The 24,872-nt window shown below is 49.9% G+C and overlaps 7 protein-coding genes across 7 annotated transcripts; 3 read left to right on the top strand and 4 right to left on the bottom strand.

Moving 5' to 3' along the window:
• Positions 1-57: 57 nt before the first annotated feature.
• On the bottom strand, positions 58-4,424 carry Z518_01216 (uncharacterized protein; the record flags this gene model as incomplete). Its single annotated transcript, XM_013421817.1, has 4 exons — positions 58-251; positions 355-3,513; positions 3,564-3,734; positions 3,782-4,424. The coding sequence occupies 4 exons, from the start codon at positions 4,422-4,424 to the stop codon at positions 58-60; spliced, it is 4,167 nt and encodes a 1,388-aa protein (XP_013277271.1).
• A 773-nt stretch (positions 4,425-5,197) lies between these two features.
• On the top strand, positions 5,198-9,205 carry Z518_01215 (uncharacterized protein; the record flags this gene model as incomplete). The annotated part of the gene is made up of 1 exon (XM_013421816.1): positions 5,198-9,205. One exon carries the CDS (start codon positions 5,198-5,200, stop codon positions 9,203-9,205), a length of 4,008 nt encoding a protein of 1,335 aa, XP_013277270.1.
• A 629-nt stretch (positions 9,206-9,834) lies between these two features.
• On the bottom strand, positions 9,835-11,702 carry Z518_01214 (uncharacterized protein; the record flags this gene model as incomplete). Its single annotated transcript, XM_013421815.1, has 3 exons — positions 9,835-11,004; positions 11,176-11,401; positions 11,518-11,702. 3 exons carry the CDS (start codon positions 11,700-11,702, stop codon positions 9,835-9,837), a joined length of 1,581 nt encoding a protein of 526 aa, XP_013277269.1.
• A 2,230-nt stretch (positions 11,703-13,932) lies between these two features.
• Positions 13,933-16,081, top strand: Z518_01213 (uncharacterized protein; the record flags this gene model as incomplete). The annotated part of the gene is made up of 3 exons (XM_013421814.1): positions 13,933-13,993; positions 14,043-14,215; positions 14,270-16,081. 3 exons carry the CDS (start codon positions 13,933-13,935, stop codon positions 16,079-16,081), a joined length of 2,046 nt encoding a protein of 681 aa, XP_013277268.1.
• Positions 16,082-17,513: 1,432 nt separating this feature from the next.
• Positions 17,514-18,334, bottom strand: Z518_01212 (uncharacterized protein; the record flags this gene model as incomplete). The annotated part of the gene is made up of 2 exons (XM_013421813.1): positions 17,514-18,066; positions 18,111-18,334. 2 exons carry the CDS (start codon positions 18,332-18,334, stop codon positions 17,514-17,516), a joined length of 777 nt encoding a protein of 258 aa, XP_013277267.1.
• Positions 18,335-20,950: 2,616 nt separating this feature from the next.
• Positions 20,951-22,325, bottom strand: Z518_01211 (uncharacterized protein; the record flags this gene model as incomplete). The annotated part of the gene is made up of 3 exons (XM_013421812.1): positions 20,951-22,059; positions 22,117-22,226; positions 22,282-22,325. 3 exons carry the CDS (start codon positions 22,323-22,325, stop codon positions 20,951-20,953), a joined length of 1,263 nt encoding a protein of 420 aa, XP_013277266.1.
• An 856-nt stretch (positions 22,326-23,181) lies between these two features.
• Z518_01210 (uncharacterized protein) lies at positions 23,182-24,851 on the top strand (the record flags this gene model as incomplete). Its single annotated transcript, XM_013421811.1, has 2 exons — positions 23,182-23,692; positions 23,749-24,851. The coding sequence occupies 2 exons, from the start codon at positions 23,182-23,184 to the stop codon at positions 24,849-24,851; spliced, it is 1,614 nt and encodes a 537-aa protein (XP_013277265.1).
• Positions 24,852-24,872: the final 21 nt, after the last annotated feature.

Here is a 24,872-nt window from a genome sequence, read left to right as displayed (position 1 = left end):
CAAGATGGACTGGGTAAGCAGGACACATAAGACGCCGACGGCTAGAAATGATCCGTTTCATGAATCCTCTTCCTTCTCAGCAAAGAACTTCCTCCTGTACGCCGAAAGAGCGTCCGCCACGCTTTCGAATTCCTTGACTTCTCTCGCCCTCAAGTCTGCAATGACCTGCTTCAAACCCACCAGGAACTGATCCCTCGCCTCTTTATCTTGGATATCGCTGGCCGAACTCATCTGGATGAGAATCTTATCATCTGCAAAAGGTGACACATGCACACATTAGTATAAGTATTGGGCTGGAGATGGAGATGGATGACTTGTCGGATAGACAGGAATCTGTTCATTCGACGAACATACCAGGAAGACCCATTTGGCTGAAATGTTGTTCTTCACATGTTGGGTCATTGCAGGTTTCGCCGGATAGTTCTGTTGGGCAAAGAGTGCGAGAGGGGTCAATGTTGTTGCTGTATGTCAATGATCGATAGCCACTCTTCACTTTGTCGTGGAATTCGGGGTGGAATCGGTAGGTCTTAAAGGCACTGAGCGGTGTCTTGTATGGGATATAATGGGTTGGAGGTGGTGAAGTGCCGTCAAGAAAGGGCCTGTTTTCTGCATTTTCGTCATTTGGTGCATCCTGGGCTTTCGTCGACGTATCAGGTTCAGCACCGGATTCAATGTCGTCTGGTCTGGTGTCGGCTGACGCGGCAGGCACAGCTGGGATTTCTTCCACATATTCGTTGGCGAGTCCATCCACCGGGGGTGTCTTGATCGCATCTACATTTTCTGCAGGCTCATAAAAATCTTGATCTTCGTCTTCGAGTCCGGTGTTTGGTGTTAGGTCCTGTACCGGGGCTTCTTCGGGATCATATTCATCAGAATCATCGTCCGACTCCTGCATAGGCTGAGAGATATCCGCATCAGTCGGCTTGTAGTCGTCCTCTTCCACCTCACCTTCCTCACCGCTATCTGACATACTGGCACTTCCATCGCTGTCATTGTCCATATCCATGGAAGAGTCATTAGATTGGCGTCTGGAATCTATGGTCGTCGGTAAAGTGGTACCTTGTGCTGGTTCATATTCCGGCTCAGGCGAGATTTCCATTTCGTCTGCCTGCAGTGAGTCAGTCCGAGGGGGGAATTCAAATTCTTCCTCTCGTTCTACTTGGTCCTGTGATCGAAGTGCCGATGTAAACGAATTAGGCGACGCGCTTTCATGAACTTGACCATTTAAGCTGACAGGAACCTCGGCTCCAGCGGTGGATCCAACAGGAATAGTAGAATCCAAGGCGACAGCACTTAACGAAGGAGGTTTGCTGGCTGAATCCAAGGAAACATCTCCAGTGTGGCCTGAAGGTTGAAAGTTGTCCACCGCAGAAGATGAGTCTGGCATGTTACTCGTCAGAGCTGATGGCTGCGGCACTGTCTGAGAAAGTTCCCGCGCACGAGATTCTTGGTCTTCCGCTAACTTTTCAAGTTTGATCTGTTGGAGCTCATCGGAGTATTGTTTCTGGCCCGAACGATCCTCTTGCAGTTGCTTCTCGAGTCGAGCAACCTCGGCTGCCAGTTCGTTCTCCGTCTTGATTGATCGTTCTAATCCTGCCTGGTAATTCTCGACCTCTGTTCTGGCCTGAGCAAGTCTGCTTCGTGCTTCATTAAGTCGAGACTCTGTCTTCTGCACTTCTGCGTTTAGGTCTGGCAAACCTTCTTGTAATACTTGTTGTCGCTGTGCACGTTGTTTCAAAAGGTCGGCTTTCAAAGACGCCGCTCGTTCTGCCAGTTGCGCTGGAGTCAACTTGGAGATGTTCCGAGGGCCTATAGGTTGCCTCTGAAGTGGATTGGACGATATATTTGAACCGCCTTGACCAGAGAACCGTTGAACTGGCGAACTGCTCAACGGTTGCTCCTCTCTTGTGATTGCGGGCGTTGGAGGGTTTGAGGATGCTGGAGATTCAACTTGACTTCTAGTGCGCTTTAACTTGGTGCGTTGTTCCATTTCGGCAATTTTCCGACGCAGTTCTTCAATTTTTGTCTGTTTAGCCCGGTATAAGTCTTCACTTCCCGATTCGGTTGCCGGTGGCGGAGCCGTCAGAGATTCGTTGAAAGACGTTTGGTTTTGGACAAGAGAGGTTTCTGGCGCGGAACGTCCACGAGAAGGTTCATAACCTTCTTGAATGGACTCTGATTCCGACCCCATCGCCATAACGTCACTTTCCGGTTCCTCAACAATCTCACCCTCGGATTGATCATCGTCTGCAACAACTGGCTGAGTGAAGGAAGTCAAATTCGGGAACGGTTGTTGTTGTTGTTGTTGAATATTTGGTCTTTTGGAGGCCGGTTCCACATCCGACGCTGCGGAGTCAAAAGTTAACGGGCGTTTCATCAACGCTGTGGAAGACAGGGTGATATTAGGCTTCGATGGAGTATATGCATCGTGATTAATGTGCTCATTTTCTGACGCGCCAGTCATGTCCCCCGTAGCTTCAGGCGCACGTTCTGATTCCTCGTCGAAACCAGAAGGCCCTGTCGATGTCATAAACAGCCCAGGAATCATGGAGGGAAGTGCAGGCTGGCTTTGTGCTGAGTCTATCGATGAAGAGAAGGCGTTTCCTGGTTGAGAAGAGACTTTCGGTGCATCAGACGTGCTTTGGGTATAGCAACTAGTCGCATCTGACGGGATCGCTTCCTCTGGTTTTGATTCGGCCTTCACTAATGTCTCCCGCCTCAACTGTTCCATTCTTTGCCTCACCAACTCTGATTGAGCCGTATTGGTGAGGCTATTCTGGGATTGTTGAGTGGTATATGAAGGTTGCTGAATCCCGGGTGGAGAGTATGACGCCGACGCAGTGAGAGTCGATTCGACAGGTTTCATGGTTGATGCAATCAAAACGGGTTCTTCTTTTTGGGATGGCGAGGCTGTTGGCGGTGTCGCCGCAGACGGACGTCCTGTTTTGGCAGCTAGCAGTTGAGCAATGCGATCCTTCCGTTCGAGACTGGGACTTGGTGCGGATTGCTGCTTTCTCAGGTCTAAAATCGCCGGAGAAGGCACAGTTTCGTTCTGATAATTCACTGTACCCGAAATGCTGCCAGTGGAGGGAACCTGAAGAGACTGGGCGTGCGATTTGGGCGAGTATTCTTGAGCGCTGGTCTGAGGTTCGTGTGTCCCCAAGTCCGCCTCTTGTAAGGGTACTGAAGAATTGTCGTTCTGAGGAAATGCTCGCGAGTCAGTCCCTTCGGGTTGTTTTGTTTGATCGGATTCGGTTTTGAGACCAAGTTCGCCATAGAGCTCTTGTAAAATTTGGGGATTCACACCCTCTTTCAAAAGATCGGCGTAAAGAATTTTGTGAGGGACAAGGGATAAAAGGGCGCCTTTTGCCAGCTGCCTGAGTTCAGTAAGGGATTTGTTGTCATAGTTCCTCTCAAATGGTTTCAAAGTCTGAGCTTTGGACGAATCACTCGACAGGCCCAAGGAGCCAGATGTTGAGTCATGAATTGGTGCAGGTCGGGACGGATCATATGCTAGACTACCGTTAGTAGGTTCTCAAGTCGAAATATCTCGTAAATCTTACGCGAGGCGTTTCCATCCCCGCCTGCAGTTTGATACGTAGTTATATCAACACTTAGATCCTCTTTCGTGGTCCCTGTCGTGAGCTCATTTGCTCGTTGCATGGCCTCCTTCTGGGCATTGGCGAATAGCAAGTCAATATCGGATCTCGACCCAAAGGATGGAAGCGACTGATCTAAAGAAGAATTAGAAAAGAAAGGCGCACTACCCAGTGGTACATACCCTGGTCAAGATCTATACTTCTGGCAGCAGCATGAGCGGTGTGAGAAGTTCCCCCCTGACCTGCGTGGGATGTACCATATGGTTGGGGTTCAGGTTTGGTGGAAGCCTGCGAATCACCTCCGCCTCTCGAGCCAGATTGTGAAGCCAAAAAGGAGTCCGATAAATCATGACGCACTTGATCATTCATATTAAATCCTGCGCTCACAGACTGAGTGCCGGGTGCGATATGTTGAGGGAAGGGCGAAGGACCAGGAGCATTTACCGTAACGGGGAACTGCGGGTAGCCGGTGTTGGGCAAAGGCATTGGAGGAAATGAAGGAAGGGGGGGAGGCGGTAGACCGGCCGGGAGACCAGCGCCTGCAAACTGCTTGAAGAAATCGGCAGTCAACGCTGTGGTAGTGGGAGGAAATTGGGGAAACGGAGGCGCCGGTGGACGAACTTGCGGGTTCGCGTCGAATCTTGCCCCATTTGAGGGGGGCGACGGCTGGTAAGAGGGAGGAGGTTGTGAAGGCTGCTGCGGTATACCTGGAGGGGTATGAATCGACTGCTGCAGTGTATTAGGAAAGGAAGAATAATATGGTTGTTGCGGTGCGTATGATGGCGTGCCCGCATAGAACGGGGTCGTAGAGTAGGGATGCGCCATTGCGTATAAGAGCTGTAATGGAGCAGAAAGGAAGATGGAGATCACTGGAAAACTCTGGCAAGCCGACAAAGGCGCACTGATTCAAATGAGCCGCATATGGACATGATTGAGGCGGCTAGGAAATGAACCCAGTACACGCAGAGATGAGGCCAAAGAGCTTAACTGCTGAATCGCGTCCATCCGAGGCCGCAACGAAAGCGAAAAGTGTGGAAGTGATCTCCAGGGTCACTGCCACAGTTCTCACACTGTTTATGTGGCTGGTTCGTCTGCAAAGGACAGCTGTTGAATCTAGGCAGCCAGGCCTTGAGTGTTGTTCAGGATGAAAATGAACAGGACAAAGTTCCAAAAGAGCAACATACCGAACTGGCGATCAGTCGCAAGTCTGGACCCTGGAGTCGCAGGGTGCTTGGCGAGAGAAGTGTCATGTGATGCGATATGGCAACAAAAGACGGGGCCTGTGGCGCTACATGTGGCGGGTGGGCCATTGGGTGGCTGATGAAGAGGCCCCCGTTGCCAGCCAGAAGAGACCCAGAGATCCGCCTTCCCCAATCGGGCCTCCAAGACAACAAACAACAGGGAGTACTGTGGCAATACTATCAGCTGAACTCTATTCACAACGAGAGGGGGCCCCTGTCAGAGAGATATCTCTAGCAACCCCAAAGCTACAACCACTGTGCATTGATCCTGTTGTTCATCAGGCTGGTACATCGTCTGTTGGTCTCCCATTTTGGCAAGCAACTCGCATGTAACCGGTCTCAACCTCTCGCGGCACAATGCTGCTTCACGACCGCAGCCCCGATGCCTCTCCCTTCAACGGAGCGTCGCAACAACGACATTACGCCTTCAACAAGTCATACAATTCCGACATGTCAATGGCATCCTCCATGCCAAATTCCAGCATCTCCAAGTCGCTTCTGTTTGCGTCGCCTGCTCCTGCGCAGCCCTCCAGGCATGAACGACAGCAATCTTACTCTCCGTCGGCCTCCCTCAGCTCCATCCCCTCTCATGTGCGAACGCAATCTCTGCAGCGTCAGTCAAGCGCCTCCAACACTTTCGCGCCAAAGTTCATCAAGTCGGAGGAGATGAGGAAAAGCGAAGAGAGGATCTCGGCGATCGAAGGGGAGAATGATTTCTCGGGCAAACGATATGTCTGGGTCAAGGATCCTGAAAAGGCATTTGTGCGTGGTTGGATTACAGAAGATCTTCCTGGGAATAGAGTTCTTGTTCAATTTGACAACGGCTCCCAAATAGAGACCGATGTCGACGAGGTGGATAAGGTCAACCCGGCCAAATTTGACAAAGCAGACGACATGGCCGAACTCACGCATCTCAATGAAGCTTCGGTGATTCATAACCTCCTCACACGGTACCAGGCGGATCTCATATACACTTACTCGGGACTCTTTTTGGTTACCGTCAACCCTTACTGTCCACTACCTATTTACGGCAACGATTATGTGAGGATGTACAAAGGCCAGGCGCGAGAAGACACACGTCCACATATCTTTGCTGTGTCCGACGCCGCATTCCGTCGATTGGTAGAAGAGGGGGAGAACCAGAGTATCTTGGTGACAGGAGAGTCCGGGGCTGGCAAGACTGAAAACACGAAAAAAGTCATACAATATCTGGCTGCCGTCGCAACATCCGATCTTGATACGCCGTTGACTGGAAGGGCTCCCGGGAAACAGCTCTCCAATCTTTCTCAGCAAATCCTTCGCGCCAACCCCATCTTGGAATCTTTTGGTAATGCCCAAACGGTCAGAAACAACAACTCGTCGAGATTTGGCAAATTTATTCGAATTCAATTCACTCGATCTGGCCAAATTGCAGGTGCTTTCATTGATTGGTACCTCCTTGAGAAGTCAAGGGTGGTCAAAGTCAGTCAACAGGAACGCAGTTACCACGTATTCTACCAGCTCCTGGCGGGAGCTAGCCAACGAATGAGAGATGCCCTGTTGATCTCCGGGATGGATGTGGAGGACTTTGCTTATACAAGAGCTGGGAATGACACCATCGGTGGCGTTTCCGACCGTGATGAGTGGAATACATTGATCGAAGCCTTCCACATCATGAACTTTTCCGACAAGGAACAGATGGCCATTTTCCGGACGATGGCGGCAATCCTGCATCTGGGAAATGTCGCCGTTCGACAAGAAAGCAGAGCGGCGGATCAAGCTTCACTGACTCCAGAAGCCAAAGCATCGGTGGACAAGGCCTGTCAATTGTTGGGGGTTCAGACGGAGCCATTCGTCAACGGCCTTCTGCATCCAAAGGTTAAAGCTGGACGGGAATGGGTGGAGAAAGTGCAAACTCCCGAGCAAGTCCGGTTGGCCCTTGACGCTCTATCAAAAGGTATCTATGAACGTGGCTTTGGAGATCTGGTCTCCAAAATCAACACCCAACTTGACCGGGGGGGAGTCAGCAGTGATGACAGTCACTTCATCGGAGTTCTCGATATTGCTGGGTTTGAGATCTTCGAGACCAACAGCTTTGAACAACTCTGCATCAACTACACCAATGAGAAATTGCAACAATTCTTCAACCACTACATGTTCGTCCTGGAACAAGAAGAATACGCGCGAGAGCAAATCGAATGGCAATTTATCGACTTCGGAAAGGACCTTCAACCCACCATCGACCTGATAGAGCTGCCCAACCCGATTGGGATCTTCTCCTGTCTTGACGAAGACTCTGTCATGCCCAAAGCTACAGACAAATCTTTCACAGATAAATTGCACTCGCTGTGGGAGAAGAAGACGCCCAAATATGCACCTGCCCGTACTAGGCAGGGCTTCATTCTGACGCACTATGCGGCCGAGGTTGAATATTCCACGGAAGGTTGGCTTGAAAAGAATAAGGATCCTCTCAACGACAATCTCACTCGGCTTCTCGCAGCTTCGAAAGATGAACACATTAGCAGCCTTTTCGGCGATTATGTCGACGAAATGGATGAGCCATACAGCCCTCGCAGTCGTGTCAAGAAAGGCCTATTTCGAACGGTCGCGCAGAGACACAAAGAACAGTTGACCAGCTTGATGAGGCAGCTGCACTCCACACAACCCCATTTCGTTCGATGCATCCTTCCGAATCACAAGAAGAAACCAAAGCAATTCAATGCTCCGCTGGTTCTGGATCAATTACGCTGCAATGGTGTGCTGGAAGGTATTCGAATAGCTCGCACCGGATTCCCCAACCGTTTGTCCTTTGCGGAATTCAGGTCGAGATACGAGGTTCTATGTGAAAATATGCCGAGAGGATACCTGGGGGGCCAAGAGGCGGCAAAGATCATGCTTGATCGGCTGAAGATGGATCGATCCAATTATCGAGTGGGTCTGACAAAAGTTTTCTTCAGAGCAGGTGTGCTCGCCGATCTAGAAGAACAGCGGGATAGTCTGATCCGGGATATCATGTCCAGGTTTCAGTCTCGTGCTCGAGGTTTCACGCAGCGACGTCAGGCTTTCAAGCAGCTTTATCGTGCCGAGGCCACTCGGGTCATCCAACGGAACCTCAACGTCTACCTTGATCTTCAAGCCAACCCATGGTGGCGGTTATTGGTTCGGATGAAGCCTTTGTTGGGAGCAACTAGAACGGCGAGCGAAGTAAAGAAGCGGGATGAAAAGATCGAACAACTACAAGCGAAAATGAGACAAGATGCGGCGGAGAGACACCGAGTTGAGGATGAGCGAAGACGTGCCGAAATTGATGTTCAACGAATCCAGCAGACTCTGGAAGCTGAACGAGCTCTGGCTCTTGACAAGGAGGAAATATTCAAGAGACTGCAATATCGTGAGAGCGAACTGACCGAGAAGCTGTCTGAAGCGATTGCGGAACAAGAAACCCTGGAAGATCAACTGGACGAGGCAATGGTTTCCCGAAAGAAGGCTGAAGAAGAGCTTAGCACTCGACGGGAACAAGTCCTCCAGGCCGGACAAATCATAACTCGACTAGAAGCAGAAAAAAAGGACCTTCAGCGTCAGGTGGACAAGCTGGAAGACGAGCTCGAAAATGTCGAAAAGACACACTCCCAGAATGATGATCGGCTGGAAACAATTAGTCGTGAGCTCCGGACGTTAAAAACTCAGTTGGGAGTGAAAGACCAGAAAATATTCGACCTCGACACCAGTCTAAAGCGAGCTGAAAAGGACAAGGAAGATCGTACCACAAGTCTGGAGCAAGAATTGCGATCTTTGAGAAGCCAACTCACACAACGAGACAGAGCGACGGAGGACTTGGAAAAGAAGCTACGCAGAGCTGAGTCTCTGCGTGCCGAGGACAATAAGCGTCACACTGAGGATCATGAATCCCAAATCCGAGTGCTGAGAAGTGAATTGAATAACAAAGATCGAAAGATGCAGGAACTCGAAGATGACCTTTCCAAGATGGACAAAGAGGCCGAGACCAAGTTGACGAATACGAGCCACGAACTGACAATAACGAAGAAGCTGTTGAGAGAGCTTCAAGGCCAGAATGATGAGCTTCGCAAGCAAGTCACGTCAATGTCGATGACGTCCTCAAAACATGAAGAAGCCCTTCGTCGCAAGGAGGGTGAACTGTCAGCTCTGATGGCTGATGTCCAGCAACATGAACGGGAAAAGTCGGGCCTACGAGAAGAGAATGATGCTCTCGCGGGACGACATGAAAGTATGCAGGCCAAGCACAGAGAGTTGCAAGGAGATCTGGATAACTTGAGGGCGCAGAGAGCAAGGATGGAGAGAGAAGCGGCGGAAGTACGGAGATGTTTGGAACGAGTCATGCCATTTTTTACGCAGAACTTTTCGTGAAGAATTGGGTCGACCGTCATCAGCGTCGCGGGGATGCAAACAGAAGCGTGATGGTGGTGGTAATGGACCATGGAACCGAGGAGATGATTGTTTTCCGAGCCCAAGTCACTGGACGCAACTCAGTCCCACCCCTCTATATCGCAATGACTGGAGGTCTTTTGTTTGATTGGAGTTGTGTATTGGAAAAGAAGCTTTGGACAGCGTCTAGGTTAGTTTGCGATCAAGAGTGGGGATTGTTTCAAGTACAGTAAATAAGCAGACTAACGGGTAGCATATTAGCATTATGAGACTTGCAATGGATTCTTTTGGGCACTGTAAATGAAAAGAAGGTTTACCGCGGAGTAAAGCTCGATTGAATTCTAACCGTCAAATAGTGGTTATCTAGAGAATGGCCACAAGGCTGAGCTTCCCCTTTTTTGTGGCTCCGCCAAGCTCCAACTCTGGTGTCGTTCTCGATGACTAGTCTCTTTTCCACCGAAAAGCTCCGGGCATCCATCCGTCTCCACGCGTTGTGGTATTGAAATTTTCAGGCCCGGGAAATAAATCGGACATGGATATGGCGTCCGCTACCGTCGATGGAACAGATATTCCGCACCTAATACTGCCGGTTGATCAACCACTTCGACGATCTAATTCTTCACTGTCTGCCCAAATATACTACTCTGCATCAAACCGCCTGCTAGCACCAATATCGACATGGCAGGGTCAAAACGCGGAGAACTGATGATAGGATCAAGTGTGGAGACGAGACTGCAAACCGCATTCCTGACGATGGCTTTTGCCTCCGTGTCTTCGGGGCTTGCTTCGATCACGATCTGTGCGGCTTCCGCAATGAGCCTCTTCTTCTCTTGGTCTGAAGACGAGGCAAGCACGGCGCTGAGTAAGTCGAAGTCCAGCGTGTCGGTGCCTTTGGGCCGGAAATGCTTGAGGATCCGCTGAGCGAGAGGAGCCTGGATTGTAGCTTCAGCTACTCCGTTTTGTCGATGGTTGAACTCATCCAGTGCTCTCAACGCGAATCGAACGCCTTGTCGCCCAGTGTCGAAACTCGAACCGTCGTCTCCAAGCGGATGACCCCAGCCTCCCGATCTCCCGGTTCGTACAAGGCCAGCTGGTTCACGCGTATAACTCATCGCGACAGATCCAGTACCCGCCACAAGCACGACTGCGGAACCCAGCGTGTGCTTCTCGGCCGCCGATGTGGCGAGAAGTTCGATGTCGTTGGCCACTTTCAACTTTGCACCCAGGGGTCGTTTGAACATGTTTTCTAGAGATTTGTCGAAACTGGTGGCGATATCTTTCCGGTCATGCCCCGCAAGCGCAGCCCAGATTGGCGAGAAGAGATGTGGCCGCCATATTTCACCACGGAGAATCGGGTGCGAGTCACTTGCCCGTTGAATTGCAAGCGATATTGACAGGATTGCGGCTTCGACGCCAACATCCGTCACATTGCAACCGCCGGCTTCTCCATATCCTTTCGTGCCGTCGGGAGACATGATCACGGCGGCACATTTACTCCCACCTCCATCAATGCACAGAACAGAGTCGGCGGTCATATCAGACACGGGTTTCGTCAAGACGGTTGCTAAGACGCCGCCAGCTTCGGCCAAACGCTGTTTTGCTTCCGAGACAGGTACTCCTAAACTCAAGGCCGCGATAGCGAGTTTGGTGCTTCTACCGCAGCTTTTCAGTCGGTCATCTAATTCAGAGTCCGAACTGGGGCACGAAGAGCCACAGATACTGCGAAGGATGTTTCGAGATCTCTGCTGGAGTTTCAGATTGGTTGCTTTTAGATCGACCATCTATTCCATGTTAGCTGTAATTTGGCATTGAGAATCCCGCCACGATTCTCACCATATTGCCAAACGTTTTGCCCATTCTGATCATCGTCCCCGTACTGAGCATGTTCAGCCCAAGTTTTGTAGCCGTACCAGCTTTCATCCGGGTGCTCCCTGTGACGACTTCGGGCGTACGATATGCAACTCAGGACATAAAGCGTGCGATGCAATGCCGACAAGGGAGTCCACCTTGCCGTCTAACTCGAGAGCTTCGAGGTCTCTCACCGCCGCGTCGACATCATCTTCAGCACCTTCTTGAGCATGACGCAGTGCGTCGTCGCCGCCGGCAATGAGCCCAACGAATTGTCCTTCCGGAGCAGAATATGCGGGAGGAATCTCAGAGGCATCGAGCACACCTAGTCTGGTACAGAGGAAATCAATCGCCAAGTCCTCGAACTTTGCCAATGTCGACGCAAAGTGAGCCCACCTTCCACTCGTCCCGGCACCGACATAGATCACTCTCCCTCCGCTACGTACAGAGCGGCCAAAACATCAATAGCCGTTGCAATAACGGGAACGCATTTCGAACCCGCCTTTGCTATCGTCGCATCTTCACGATTGATAATCTGACAGAGCTCGACCGTTGAGATCTGATCAATGTCCACGCTATTTGGATTTCTCCGTTCGGTTTGGAGCCCTGCCAAATCCACCGACGCTGACATGCTCTTCCCTTTTTCCCTCCCCGGCCCAGTTTCAGGTTCGCTGACTCACTAGCGGACGGATCTCCTGGTTCGTCGGTAAATCCTGAATTGAGGAGGAAAAAAAAGAAAGAGACCCTAGAATGTCGAAGACCATGAGGCCGAGAAATGGATCTTTCAATCCATATGAGTAAGCCAAAATACTTCCATTTCCTGGTGATCGTACCAGTCCAGTGCGGAACCAATGTCTACGGCTGCAACCAGTGGGACCATTCCCACCGGAGATAGGCGGGAGGCCACTGGTCCACCAATTTTGGAGGTAGCCCATCGATTGGGATGCTGGTGTGATGCTAGATTTAGTTAATATGAGGAAAGCCGCTGCTTTAAGTTGGATGAAAGATGTTGATGCTTTGATTCGTACCAGCAATGCATGGAGAAACTAAGACCCCTTTTTTCATGTGATTTCGTAGATACGCACGCCAACGACACTTCCAGACCCCCATCAACAACCAGTAGTCCAAGGTTCCAGACTCGCAGCCATGTACACCTCTCCTCTCACGTCTGGTTCCTGCGTCTTCACATCAACACCCCCTGGATCTTAACGTTCAGCTGATATGGGACCCAAAGGTAATCAAGACCTGGATCATCGACATTTGAAGGGCTCTCGGGCGCTAATGTGCCTTTTAGCTCATGCTTCTGACCTTTGTCGTCGATCCCGGGTTGTTCTCGACCGGTAGGAGGATCAACACCTAGTTGCCTGTGCGGGTTCGAGTGCCTCTTCGCGGCACTGACACTGGCTCACGAGTACCCTGAGAACCTCTGGTATTGCTGAGGGAGCGGGCCAGACGCTCCTGTAATGCCCAGCCCCTCTGGAACCAGCGACTTGAAAAGAATCTGGATCGACGGAAACATCCGAAAGAAAAGCATAGCCTCCCGATACCGTTGAAACATTGCAACCATCACCCTTGGCTTGTTTGCGGCACCCGCTCAGTCTCCAAACCCCCGTTCACCCAAGTATGTAACTTCAAAGTTTACGGTCTTTGGTCGATAAGGTCCCACACAGAGTCAACAGGGGCACAGATGGCTACCGGTTGCAACCATGTTCCACTCAAGTCAATCACAAAAGCTACGTACTCGTCTCGTAATGGTAGACGACCACGACCACGAACCCCCACCTCCCAACCCAAAAAAATGATGACTTGTTCCAAAGCTTGCTAAATTTCGCGACATAGTGAGTTTTCAGTTGCCTGTCAGCCTGCAGACTGTGAACTCGATACCCAAAAATGTGACCATGGGCAACGCTTTTCCATTGGCTTCCACGAATAAGCCTCCCATTCCATGGCATCCGGTATTGGCCAATCTTGAGACACTTCAGGGGAGAAGGGAACCCTGCCCTGCTGCTGTGGTTGCCTCATACAGTGCGTTCTTCATCTGTCGGGTGCTCGATAGACCTTCACAAGGACCAAAGGCACTCATTTCGACGCCTCACATCCATCTTCAGAGCAAAATGACTCGGTAGATATGGCCAGAGACCTCATGGAAAGGGTTCTGTGGATATTTGGACGGTGTAAGATGGTCTTCTAACTCGTCCTTGTGGGCGTTGAAAGTTGATTGGCCAAGTCATCGTAGACTAACACAAGTTTTAGGGGGGAATATGAGTAGGGCTCCATCAGGGCAAACTACCGTCAAATGTCACGGAGAGAAACTTTCCTCCACCTGGAAGCAAGCAAGATATTTCGAGCTCCAATTCGCCGGTGGCTGAGATAGAATTCGGTTATCGCAGTCTGACTTTTGGGGAAAAGTGGGCACAGGCTTGGCAAATTGTCACGTGCTGAGACAGTCTACTCGCGCATTCGGGTCTTGATGCGGCTCGCAGGAGATAGAATGGCGGAATGACTGACCATATTCATACTGAGTTCTACCTAGTTCAATTGAACGAACTCAAATTGTTGCGGTTTCCGAGCAGGGATGTCGTCTGAGCCATTGTCGCCCGAAGCAAAGGGGATGGAACGGAGATTTTTGACGACCGCAGCCTAGCGCCCAGACCAAGTCACATGTAACGTCGCCCGCAGTCTTTAATGGTTGACCAATGCCCAAACGCTCCTGCTTCTCTACCATACTTTGCTTCCTCGTCTCAGCACGGAAGGAACCATCAACATCGCAGAAGACGTTCCTTCTTATTTGGATCAGTGCTCTTCACCTGCTTATTTAAATTTTTTCTCTCTTGGATTTACTCTCTCTCTCTCTTTTGAAAATGCAAACACTGGAAAGTTTTCCCACGAATGGGGGGGATTATGGTCGAGACCTTTTCAACTGTGAGCCCAGTGATGTGATTAGCAGTTGAGTTGACTGACTCCCTTCTAGACAAGCGATGGGACGCATATAGCGACAATTCCGGAAATTTTCTAGACGTTGCCTGCCTTCTTGAACAGCGACTCGCTTCTTCGTCTGACCTGGTGGAAGACCTAGCACAGCAAGATAAACGCACTGAACTGCACAATGAGTTTTCATCGCCGCCGTTGACAAGAACTCGCCGTGTGAGTACAGAGAGCCATCACCTCTGTGTAGCAGATGCTAATGGAGTTATTCAGGGTCTCGTCCAGTCATCTCAAGTTGGCTATTTGACACGAAAACGAAAGACCAGATCGCTTGACTTCCCCCAACTCAAAACCCGATCAACAACCAAGAGAGCTCGGTTGCTCTCCGAACCTGCAGAGCCCGATTCATCTGTTAAGAAGTGGCTATCAGATCTACCGGCCAACGAGGACTTCGACCACCTCGACCACCTCGACCACCTCGACCAACTCGACCACCTCGACCACCTCGACCACCTCGATCACCTCGACCACCTCGATCACCTCGACCACCTCGACCACCTCGACCACCTCGACCACCTCGACAATCTCGACAACATGAGCTTACGACCCTCGAAGAGAACGCGGTTGTCCGATTCTTCGAGTCAACTGCCGTCACAATCAGAGCACGGTAGAGGGAAGAATGTTTCAAGTGACAAGAAAAACTCTGCGTATCGGGATGTGAACTATAATGTTGTAATGGAGACCAAAGGCAGTTTCATGCGCCCATCCGAGGCCGGGCTCGTTGATGAAGATAAGAAACTCTGCAAAGATCTTTTTTCTACAAGTCAGCCAAAACCTGAGAATTCACCGTTCAATAATGAGCGATTCGAGAGATTCCACTCACTCTTACGAGGCCGATCCGAGACTCGAATCTTCCTCTCTCTACATCCTCTTGTTGTACCGTCGGTCGAAGAACTCTGCTACGATGGACGAAATGAATTCGACGGCCTCATTGAAGGTCACAATGACGTCTGGGTCAAATCGATTCCATTCTATGGACCGCGTCCGCAGTCAGACCACACATACGGATTTAAATGGTCAAACTTTACAGAGCAGCAGCGAAGGAAACTCAATATCCAACCCACCGAAACGTCGTACTACACAGCACGCGAAGATATATATTTTCCCTTCCTGACCAGCGAAGTCAAATGTGGCAGCCAAGGACTCGACATGGCTGATCGAGCTAATGCTCACAGCATGACCGTTGCACTCCGAGGTATTGTGGAACTTTATCGAAAAGCGAATCGTTCATCCGAAGTTCACAGGAGGGCTCTTGGTTTTTCCATCTCCCACGACAACAGATACGCACGTATCTCTGTCCATTATCCCGAAATCGATGGTGAGCGCACGCATTACTTCAGCAAGTTAATCAGTGAGATCAATTTTGCAAATGAAAATGGAAAAGAAAAATGGACTTGTTACCAGTTTACACTCAACGTTTGTCAACATTTTGCCCCAGACCTTCTCGAGCGGCTTAAGACTGTGATTGATCAGCTGCCAGACCCGGTTACACCGATACTTGAGCCAGCTGGTTTCGGTTACGGTAGTGTACTGAGCTCACGGGATGGTACCAGCACGCCCACATCACAAGATGGAAACTTCAGACCGCCCCCCAAACCAAGCAAGCTAAATGTAGAGTTGCGAATAGCGATGCAAAATCAACAACGGCAGCTGGAACAACAGAAAGAGGAATTCGACCAACTGAAGAGACAAGCGATGGACAAAGAGTCGGCACTATTGACTCAGCTAGAGGAGCAGCGGAAAGACTTTAAGCAGCAGCGGAAAGACTTTAAGCAGCAGCGGAAAGACTCTGAGCAGAAGCAAGAAGAGTTCATTCAATATCTGAAACACCAATCAGAGCAACAGAGGGAACAAATGAAGGACAGAGAGTCAGCACTATTAACTCAGCTAGAGCAGCAGCGGAAAGACTTTGAGCAGCAGCAGAAAAACTTTGAGCAGCAGCAGAAAAACTTTGAGCAGCAGTGGAAAGACTCTGAGCAGCAGCGGAAACAGCTCTTTGAATTGCTGCAAGGCAAACTAACCTGATCATAGCGAAACTATGACACCTTTCAACACCGAAAATTTCATTCCAAGTTCCCGAGATTCTTGGACTCGACTGCCAAGAAGGGCAATATGTCCGATCTTGACGCACCCTGCGGTTTAACACAACTGGCTGAAGGACTTATAACGCATATTCATTGTTATCCGGACATAATGAGGCGACTGCGATGACGAAAGACCATCGACGGGCACAGGAGAGTTGAGATTGTGCAGAGTCTGAATCAATCATGTGTCTTCACCTTCTTCCACTTCGCAGATTCTCAAGGCCTGAAACACTGGGTCCGGATAAGCGCAAATATCATTCAGCAATTCCTTTACGATTTGAATTCCTGACACGCCTGTTACATGATAAGACATATCTCAGGACAATATCATGGTTACGGAGGGAAGTCTTGCTGTGGTCGATGAACTCAAACGGAACGAGTACATGCATAAGTGCTAGATTGCAAGGTCGAGACAGAACATGCTTTTAGAGGACTCTTATTCTTCTAGGATCTATCCTACGTGACCCTAATAATACTCTCTCCACTTCTTCTACTTCTTGTTCTTCCTGTCTACAGACTTGCTAACAACCAATCCAGATTGGAAGATTGATTGTTAGGATTGCTTACAAAGCAATCAATCCAATCAATCCGAGGGGCTGGATTTTGCCAATCAATCAATCCTAAAAGCTGGAGATTGATTGGATTGGCTTGTTACAGTAGTATCTATATTGCTGACCGTTTGGCGATTTTATAATAGGTCCTAAATACGGCGATTACGCATGCAGCTTGATCGTCCTTCAGAGTCTCCGGTTCTGGGAGAGACCAGGTCCCCAACCGTACAGAAAGCATGAACCTTGGCCAACGCCTAAGCCAGTTGAGGAGGGCCCACCAGATACTACATAAGGAAGGTATGCCGAGGAGCACGTGACTTCCAGGATACGAAGTATTTGATTAAATACGGGATGACATAATGCGCGTAATCCAATACAAGTAACTATTACAATAATTATTACTATTGCAAGAGCTCAGACTCAATGAACTATGCCAAAGACTTTCTCGCAGTATATATTATTCCAACTAAGTTAACTATTACAATGATTACTGCTTTATGAGCATTCTCTTCAATTCAATGATTTGAAAATTGCTTGGTTAATACCATAACTTATGTTACTATGCTTAGCTAATTTATACGTAGGGCCCTTCGCATCTACTTACTCTACAAGGAAAAATCTATAAATAATTATACTTTGGGTTGACCCGACCCAACCCGGCCCAAATGAACGGGTTTCTGGGTCGGGTTTGGGTCAGGCCTTTGGTTGACCCGAAAACCCGTTCGGGCGGGCCAAGGGGGGTGAAAACCCAGCCCGACCCGGCCCATGTCAAGGCCTAGGAGACAAGGACAACCTCACCTTTGGTATATCACTACAACTCTCTTAACATCCTGGCTGAACAAGGACGTGGAATATGTAGATCTGATTGATCTCCCTCCCGTCACCTAACCGTAACCGATTCTGCAGCTCCCTTTCATGCCCTCCCTCGTCCTTTCCCACGCCGTCTCCCGGGCTGTGCCGCTGTTCCTCTGGTTGCTTGCTCCTGTACCTTTGCTTCTTTTTCTGCCTCTTTTGGTGCTTTCTGCTCTGCTCTCTTTGCTTCTTGCGCCGTTCTCCTCTTTTTTTCAAGTAGTACAGAACGGCGTACTCCATGAAAAACCCCAGCGTCGATGGGTTGTTATAAAATGTCGACATTGCATCCAGAAACTTGGCATTGATGAAATATTGTTGATATTGGACGAGGGTATTTGCTACTGCTTTGCGGACCACACCGCAAGAACAGCCGCCAGTAACATATGTGCGTCTGCCATTGACTTCGTCTTCGCATTCGTCTTCGCGTCCGAAGAAAAAACGATAGTCGACGAGGTCGGGTGTCTGGAAAATGACAGTCTGCACGCGAAGGCCGAGAAAGAAAGCGTTCACGAACTCGCAATACCTGAGAAGTTAGTTAGTTCCATCGTAGAAGTCTGAATAACATACCTAGTCCATCGGACATCATTACCCTCATTCAGCGTTTTCAGTTTGACATCGTCGATGAATATCACGACTTTGTCCGCGACTTTCTGGAGTGGTGAAAGGTTAATCTTTCCACGTGCCACGCACCCGTTCAACAGCAAAGGGATGCGGCCCGTGAGGTCTTCAAAGTTCTCTTTGGCCTTGTCTTCCAGACCCAAGTCGGAGTGACGACCCCACCAGCACTTCATTTCTGTCTAAATTGAAGTTAGAAGTGTTGGCCAGTCACGTGACTGGTTGCCTTGGCAACGTCACGTGAGGCTGTTTGGCTTGGCAACTTGCGCCCTTCTTTTCGTCTTGCTCTCTCTTAGATTGAACAACAACAACACATTCCTTCTCTAGACTCCACAGTCTATCAAGAAGAGATGCACTTGGAAGATCTGACCTACATTGAGACATATCTCGGTCAAGCCGCCATAAACAAGCATGGTGAAGTTACTATTCTCCAAGATTTGCCCCGTGAGGTAGTCCTGGTTGAAAATCGTATTTCACGTTCAGGTAGGCAAATCAAGGCACCCCGGCACTTGCGACAATAAATTTTTGTATAAATAGTTTCGTGTATCTATAGACTAGCTCCAGTTAAAATTTGAAGACCGTACAGTGTATGGTTTTAGAGTAGCTAATGTAAATAGTGCGCTGGTGTAGAGGCAGGGGGGTGTGCATTCAGGTGGGATCGTGTGGTTGTAGCGGCGGGAAGAGAATGTATGAACTAACTAAAACTATCTGCTGGGGGTGGCCGCTTTACTTATCATATATGTTCCGTAAACGAATGTAGTTTAGCGTAAGCCAGAATCCTTGGCAGAAATCCACAATCGTGCACGCGCACGTGACAACTAGTAATCGACAATCCTGATTGGCTAGATTGAATCGTGATTGCTAATCGTGATTGCAGTTCAATCCCCGCAGACCAAATCTTCATCCAAGTAAGATATTGACTGTCAATGGCTTCCGAGATTGATGAAACTGAATCCACCTCCGCAATTAGCTCTTTAGCACGTCAACTCCAAAGATTGCTCCGTCAGCAGCCCATGGACCACGTCGGCATCGAGGCTCGTTTGTTAACGCTCGGTTACGAACCATCTCGAGTGTAATTAGTAGAGCTTGTCTGAGGTGGTACACAGACTGGATCCGATGCGTGGATCGTCTCGATATCGGGTAGGGTGCCCCCCCAGGCACTTGGTCCACAGACTGGATCCGATGGTTGGTGGCCCGGAAAAGCATTTAATCCGATGGGGTAGTCCGGAAAATATTTAATCCGTTGAGGATAGGTGGTCTACGGGATTTCATTGGATCCAATCCGTGGACATCGAGTAGGGTGGGCCCCCGGCCATATGGTCCACGGATTGGATCCGATGAGGGTGCGGCAAGGGGAGTGGCCACGTGTCCACGTGACAATGCCAAGACATATGCTTACGTGATTGGCCAGCACGTCGCTCTTGGCGTCACCACACAACGCCAAGTCCTAACCAGACGATTCCAAAATTAAAAAATAAAAAAGAAAAAATCAAGTTTATATTTTATAATGCCAAAAATTGCTTCAAAATTGACACCAAATCGTGGTTGACCTATCAAGGACGTAACCGAGTGATAAAACACTCGGCTTGCAGTCGAACCGATAGAATTGAGGGGCCTTACTAGTGTTCGATCATAGGTGAGGTAAGAGGGTTGTCCGGCCTAGGTTTCTAGGTGCTCTAGATGGGTAAACGTAATGCTCCAGCCAGTGATTGTTGATGATGTCGTCTTGTTCATACGTTGGGAGGTCACTGAACTTGTCTGGCTGAAGCTTTCACTGGCTGCGGCGCCCCATCTATAAGTTCGTTATAGATGGACGATAGGAGGGGGGCTGATTATTTTGTTAATATTTTTTTCATTTGCGTGTATGTGAACCATCTGCCTTATAGAGTCCATATAACCATTCGACGACTTTAGGCGCATACTAGGGGCTCTTGAGACATACACGATTATTTAATCCCCTTAGGCTCTTTACGGCTACTCGCAAAAACGGTGTATGCTCTTGTTGAACAAGTGGTGACCTATCATTCCCACCCATTCTATAACATGACAGGCAACAGCGCCAAAGTACACCACGGAGATAGATATATAGATGGGCTCTATCCTGCACTCTTTGGAAGAGCCAGAGCACTCTTTCATATCTCAGAGCATTCAATACATCTCAAGTTGCACATAGGCCAACAGCTCTCTTTTACCGTCCTTACGAGAGTACTCCCCTTACGGTGCCAGCCTATATCTTAACAGAGACCCTTCTCAATGCGAGTAATATACTAACAACGCAGAAAGACTTATGGAAGACTTACTCAATCTTAATGCGAATACTACGATAGCGTTTAGGTGCAGTTGGAAGATGGCAAAAACAATTTTTGAATTTTGAGCTGCTGGTCCTAGTGCTCCGCGTTAAGTAGATCATATCCTGCAGGACGCGAATATGTCTCTGTGGAACAAGGGAAAGTCGTGAGAGGAGGGAAGCGAGGGTTCATCAACCATCGGAAACTGTGGAAGCAAAAAGGTTAATTACCGTGGAAACCTGTGGGAGGACAAAGGTCGTGGCTTCTACAATATTATACTCATCTCAAGTCTCTTCCCATTTCTATTCGATCTTCTATTTATTGCTCTCCGACACCAGCCCTTACCAGGCTCCGTCGTGGTGAGACGTTGACACGGGTTGTTTCTCGATTGGCTGTCAATGTACCCTCCCCGACAATATCTTCAAATATCTGGTTGCCCGCAATAGCTATACACGACATCTCCCTTTCCGTAGTTCGACCTCTTTCTTCCCCTTGATTTCGCTCTCACATGACAGAACACGACGCCAAATAAGGCAACAGCGAGACCCCGGCCGACACGCCTCCGAATAAAGCCCCCGCCGCGCCGGCGTAGAGGCTCCTCGCCGTCAGCTTCGCCATTTTCTGTGCCATCAGGTCTTTCTGTCGACGACGCTCTTGCGTGAGCAGCAGGCTCTCGACCGACGACGACGTCGTTGACAATGACGATGATGAAGGAGCAGACTCATCGCCCGTTCGGAGCGGGAAAAGGCTGAGACCACCGTCCACGGGTGTCGAGGCCCGCTTGAGTAAGTTCTCAATGGTGTGATGGCACTCATTGATTTTCCGCTCGAGCATTTCCACCTCACGAGTATTTCTCGACACCCAGCGGCTCTCGAGCTCGGCCTTGGGTAGGAGGAGGTCATTGAGCGCCGACTTCCGTTCCGTTATCGACGATTTCAGACTCTGAATCTCGTTTGTGAAAGCGGTATCCGACCGCCGTTGGCTGGCGTCAAAGGCTTCTTTGGCCTTGTTCAATTCTTCTTGGAATCGCTCGAGGTCCTTCTCCCACAACATTTGTGCCTCGCGACCGGCTGTGGTGTCGTACAAGGTGGCACCAGGCTTCGCAAGCTCCTTTTGAATCAGCAGGTCGTATTTGACATTGCGTTCCATAATGCGATCAACAATGCTGATGGCGGATTTATATCCCTGGTCATGTCGCCGCACCGAGCTCTTCGGGGAACCGTGGACCAATTGACCCCATTTGTTCATGTCCTTCAGGAGCTGTGCTTCACGTGCATTGCCCGTGGTCTTGTCGACTTGGTCCCAGAACGTCGTGGTTAGGACGATGGCGTCGTAGTTCTCAGGCCCGCAGATGGTTTGAAGCATGTTGAGGCTTCGACGCGTGGACGCGCTCCATCGGACGTCAGCGATAGAATGGAGGTAGATGATGCCGTTAAGGAGAAAGCGGCTTTCTCGCTTTGTGCCCGTCTTGCCGTACGCGGCAGAAAGCCAATATGCAACTTCTTGAAGCACTTCTGACTCGGAGCGTGTGGTGTCGTTGAAGCCTGGCGTGTCAATGAGGTGGACTGTTTGGGACTTGTGCTGAAATGAGAAGATGGACACAGAGGATGTACCTGATGATCAAGTCAGTTATCGGTTCCTAGCGTTGAGGTATAAGATAGGTATCTAACATGACTCAAGGTGGTGGCCGATGGGAATCTCCTTCTGTGTGCACAGAGTCACAAAGGTCGATTTCCCCACGCCCGTGAGGCCCATTACCGCGATAAAGACATCTTCAGGGCTGTCGGAAACGATTAGAACGTTTCCAGAGACACCTTTGCATTGCTTTCACTGACCTCAAAACCTGCTCTGAGCTAGTCAATCCTTGGCTTGCATCCATGACAGAAGCCACCGTATGATTCCAATCGTCTTGCCGTGACGAAACTAATTTGTTCGTGCTATTAACTGCCCAACCTCACTTTCGAAGGTTTGGCGTATGTTGATGAGGCAGAGAGGGTGGCATCCAAGAGTGAAGGACGAAATAAGTCTGGTTAAATGATCGGACGTGAATCTCAGCGCAAAGGCTCAAACCGGTCTGGGACTTCTACGATTATTTGCTTGCAGGGAGGCGAAGACCCGTGTTAGACCATCTTCGAATTGTTTCGAGGGCGTTGATCCAGGGGGCCCATTGGCGAGCATTGGCGTAACTTACGCCACAATATCATATGTGGAATGAAGACCAATTATGCGTCTCCCACAACCTCCCGTCGGGGGGCCGTGGATGAAGATACATGGCTGATACCGCCTAGCAACTTTAAGACCTTCCCGGCCGAGAGCAATGCGGCTCATTCGATCTTGGTTCCCGTTCAGCCTAGTGGATGCCTCGTTGTTCTTTGGGCTGAAAATGGTGAGACAGGTTCGGCAATCGACGATCGAGAGCGAGAAGTCTCAGCTGTGTGTTACGCAGCCTCGCGAGGACATGACGAGTTTGGGGGACCGTGCCATCTGAAATGGTCCCAAGGCTGGTTGCCTTATCCGGAGACCGGTCACTCAGCCGCGTGTAAAGTCCCGTTTGTCGCGCGCGTTAAAAGCAGCGACATCTGTGGCCGAGCAACTGGCGCCATGTTGAAACTCTTCAGCCTGTTGCATTTCGCTCCTTTGGTCTGTGTGGTGGTAGATAGCTTTTAATAGTAATCATCCTTTCAAGTTCATGGTAGCTGCAAGACTTCGTGTTTGCGACACAGGAGACTTTGCTCATGGACCTTCGAACTTTTGCACATACAGCGGCCAATGCAGCATTTCGAGATTCGGATGCTTCACGGCGGGAAAAATTCAAGGATGGCCGGTCTAGGGGTGGATCGGACGGGGCTGCAAGTTATGGTCGAGCTGGTCCTGCAAAATTGCAATCGACGAGCAATATCCAGGGACCTAGATTGGGCGAAAGATACCTCAGCGACGCTCTAATCCATGAATCTGCAAGAGGAACCCCGAAAATCATAAGTGACGGACAGGCGAAGTCAGAAATACAGCCAGCATTCAAACCACATCCTGCGCCGTCTCGGGGCGCGAAAGAAAAACCAGATGATCACTCTCGAGTCAAGTTGCCGGCCGAGGAGAACGATAGGGACGAAAGCGTTCCTGATGACGACGCATTCAATCCAGCAGACCTTTTTTACGTCGTCATGGGTGTCACAGGAGCTGGGAAAAGCACCTTCATCTCCTTGTTGTCGGAAGATGCAGTCGAAGTCGGACACGATCTTCAGTCGAGTAAGTCTGTTGCCCCTCCTCCCTTTTGCTCCGTTTTCAGATGCTGATCCATCAAGAAACCGCGCATGTCAGTCAGCATCGGTTTCAGTGTCCTGATGGGCGTAAAGCATGGCTTATTGACACACCCGGATTTGACGATACTGGACGCCCAAATGTCGAGATCTTAAAAGAGATCATTGCATCTCTGACGAAGCTCTATGAACGTGGCGGGAGCATCTCGGGTATGATATACCTGCACCGGATTACGGATCCACGAATGTCAGGCTCAGCTTTGAAGACTCTGGAGATCTTCAAGTTATTGACTGGTGCCTCGGCGATGCCCATCGTCCGACTCGTGAGCACGCGGTGGAATGAGGTAGATCTGATGGGCCCGGATTTAGAGAAGGCAGAGCGACTTGAAGACCAACTACACATGTCAGAAAAGTACTGGGCGCCTCTGATCCGTGACGGTGCTGTTCCCCGTCGTCACACGGGGGATCGACGGTCGGCCCTGGCCATTGTTTCGACTTTGCTTGAAAGGAAACAGCCACCTCCAAAGTTAGCCATCGTGAGAGAGGTTCTGGATGAGGGGCTCTCTTTGCTCGATACCGCGGTCGGGCGATTCATTAGTCGTGACAATGAGGAGCTCCGCAGGCAGTACGAGGCAGAAATCAAAAAGTTGCAGCAAGACCGAAAGCAGGCCCTGGAGGACCATGACCTTGAGGTTGCCGAACTCTTTGCCGCCGAAGAGTTGGAGTATCAACGACGGAGAGAAACGGTGCTCGCTACTGAATCTCAACTCAACGTCGATTTCCACCGTCTCCACGACCGGACCTATCAGCGATCTGTTATGGGGCAAGCGAGGTCGACAGATGATGATAATTCTGAAGGGTTGAGGTCCGAAAACGAGTTGTTGCACCTTGAACGAACACAATTAGAGGAGAAAATGGCAAAAGCGGAGAGGCGGCACCGAATAGAAATGGCAAGGCTGCAGGAAGCAATGGCTCAACAGAATGCGAAACAACGTGAGGAGAGCGCGAGGGACATGCGTCGGCTCACCCTTCATTATGAACACGAGCGTCGCGAAAGGGAGGACCAGCTATATCGCCTGAAAAGGAAGAACAGGAGGCTCAAGAAGTCTTCCACCAATTTCTTCGATTGGTTGATGTGGTCAGGTTGACTGGGAAAGGCTCTCCAACAG

This window comes from Rhinocladiella mackenziei (genome assembly GCF_000835555.1).
Source record: "Rhinocladiella mackenziei CBS 650.93 unplaced genomic scaffold supercont1.1, whole genome shotgun sequence".
Taxonomy (NCBI): domain Eukaryota; kingdom Fungi; phylum Ascomycota; class Eurotiomycetes; order Chaetothyriales; family Herpotrichiellaceae; genus Rhinocladiella; species Rhinocladiella mackenziei.
This window is presented reverse-complemented; position numbering and strand designations above follow the sequence as displayed.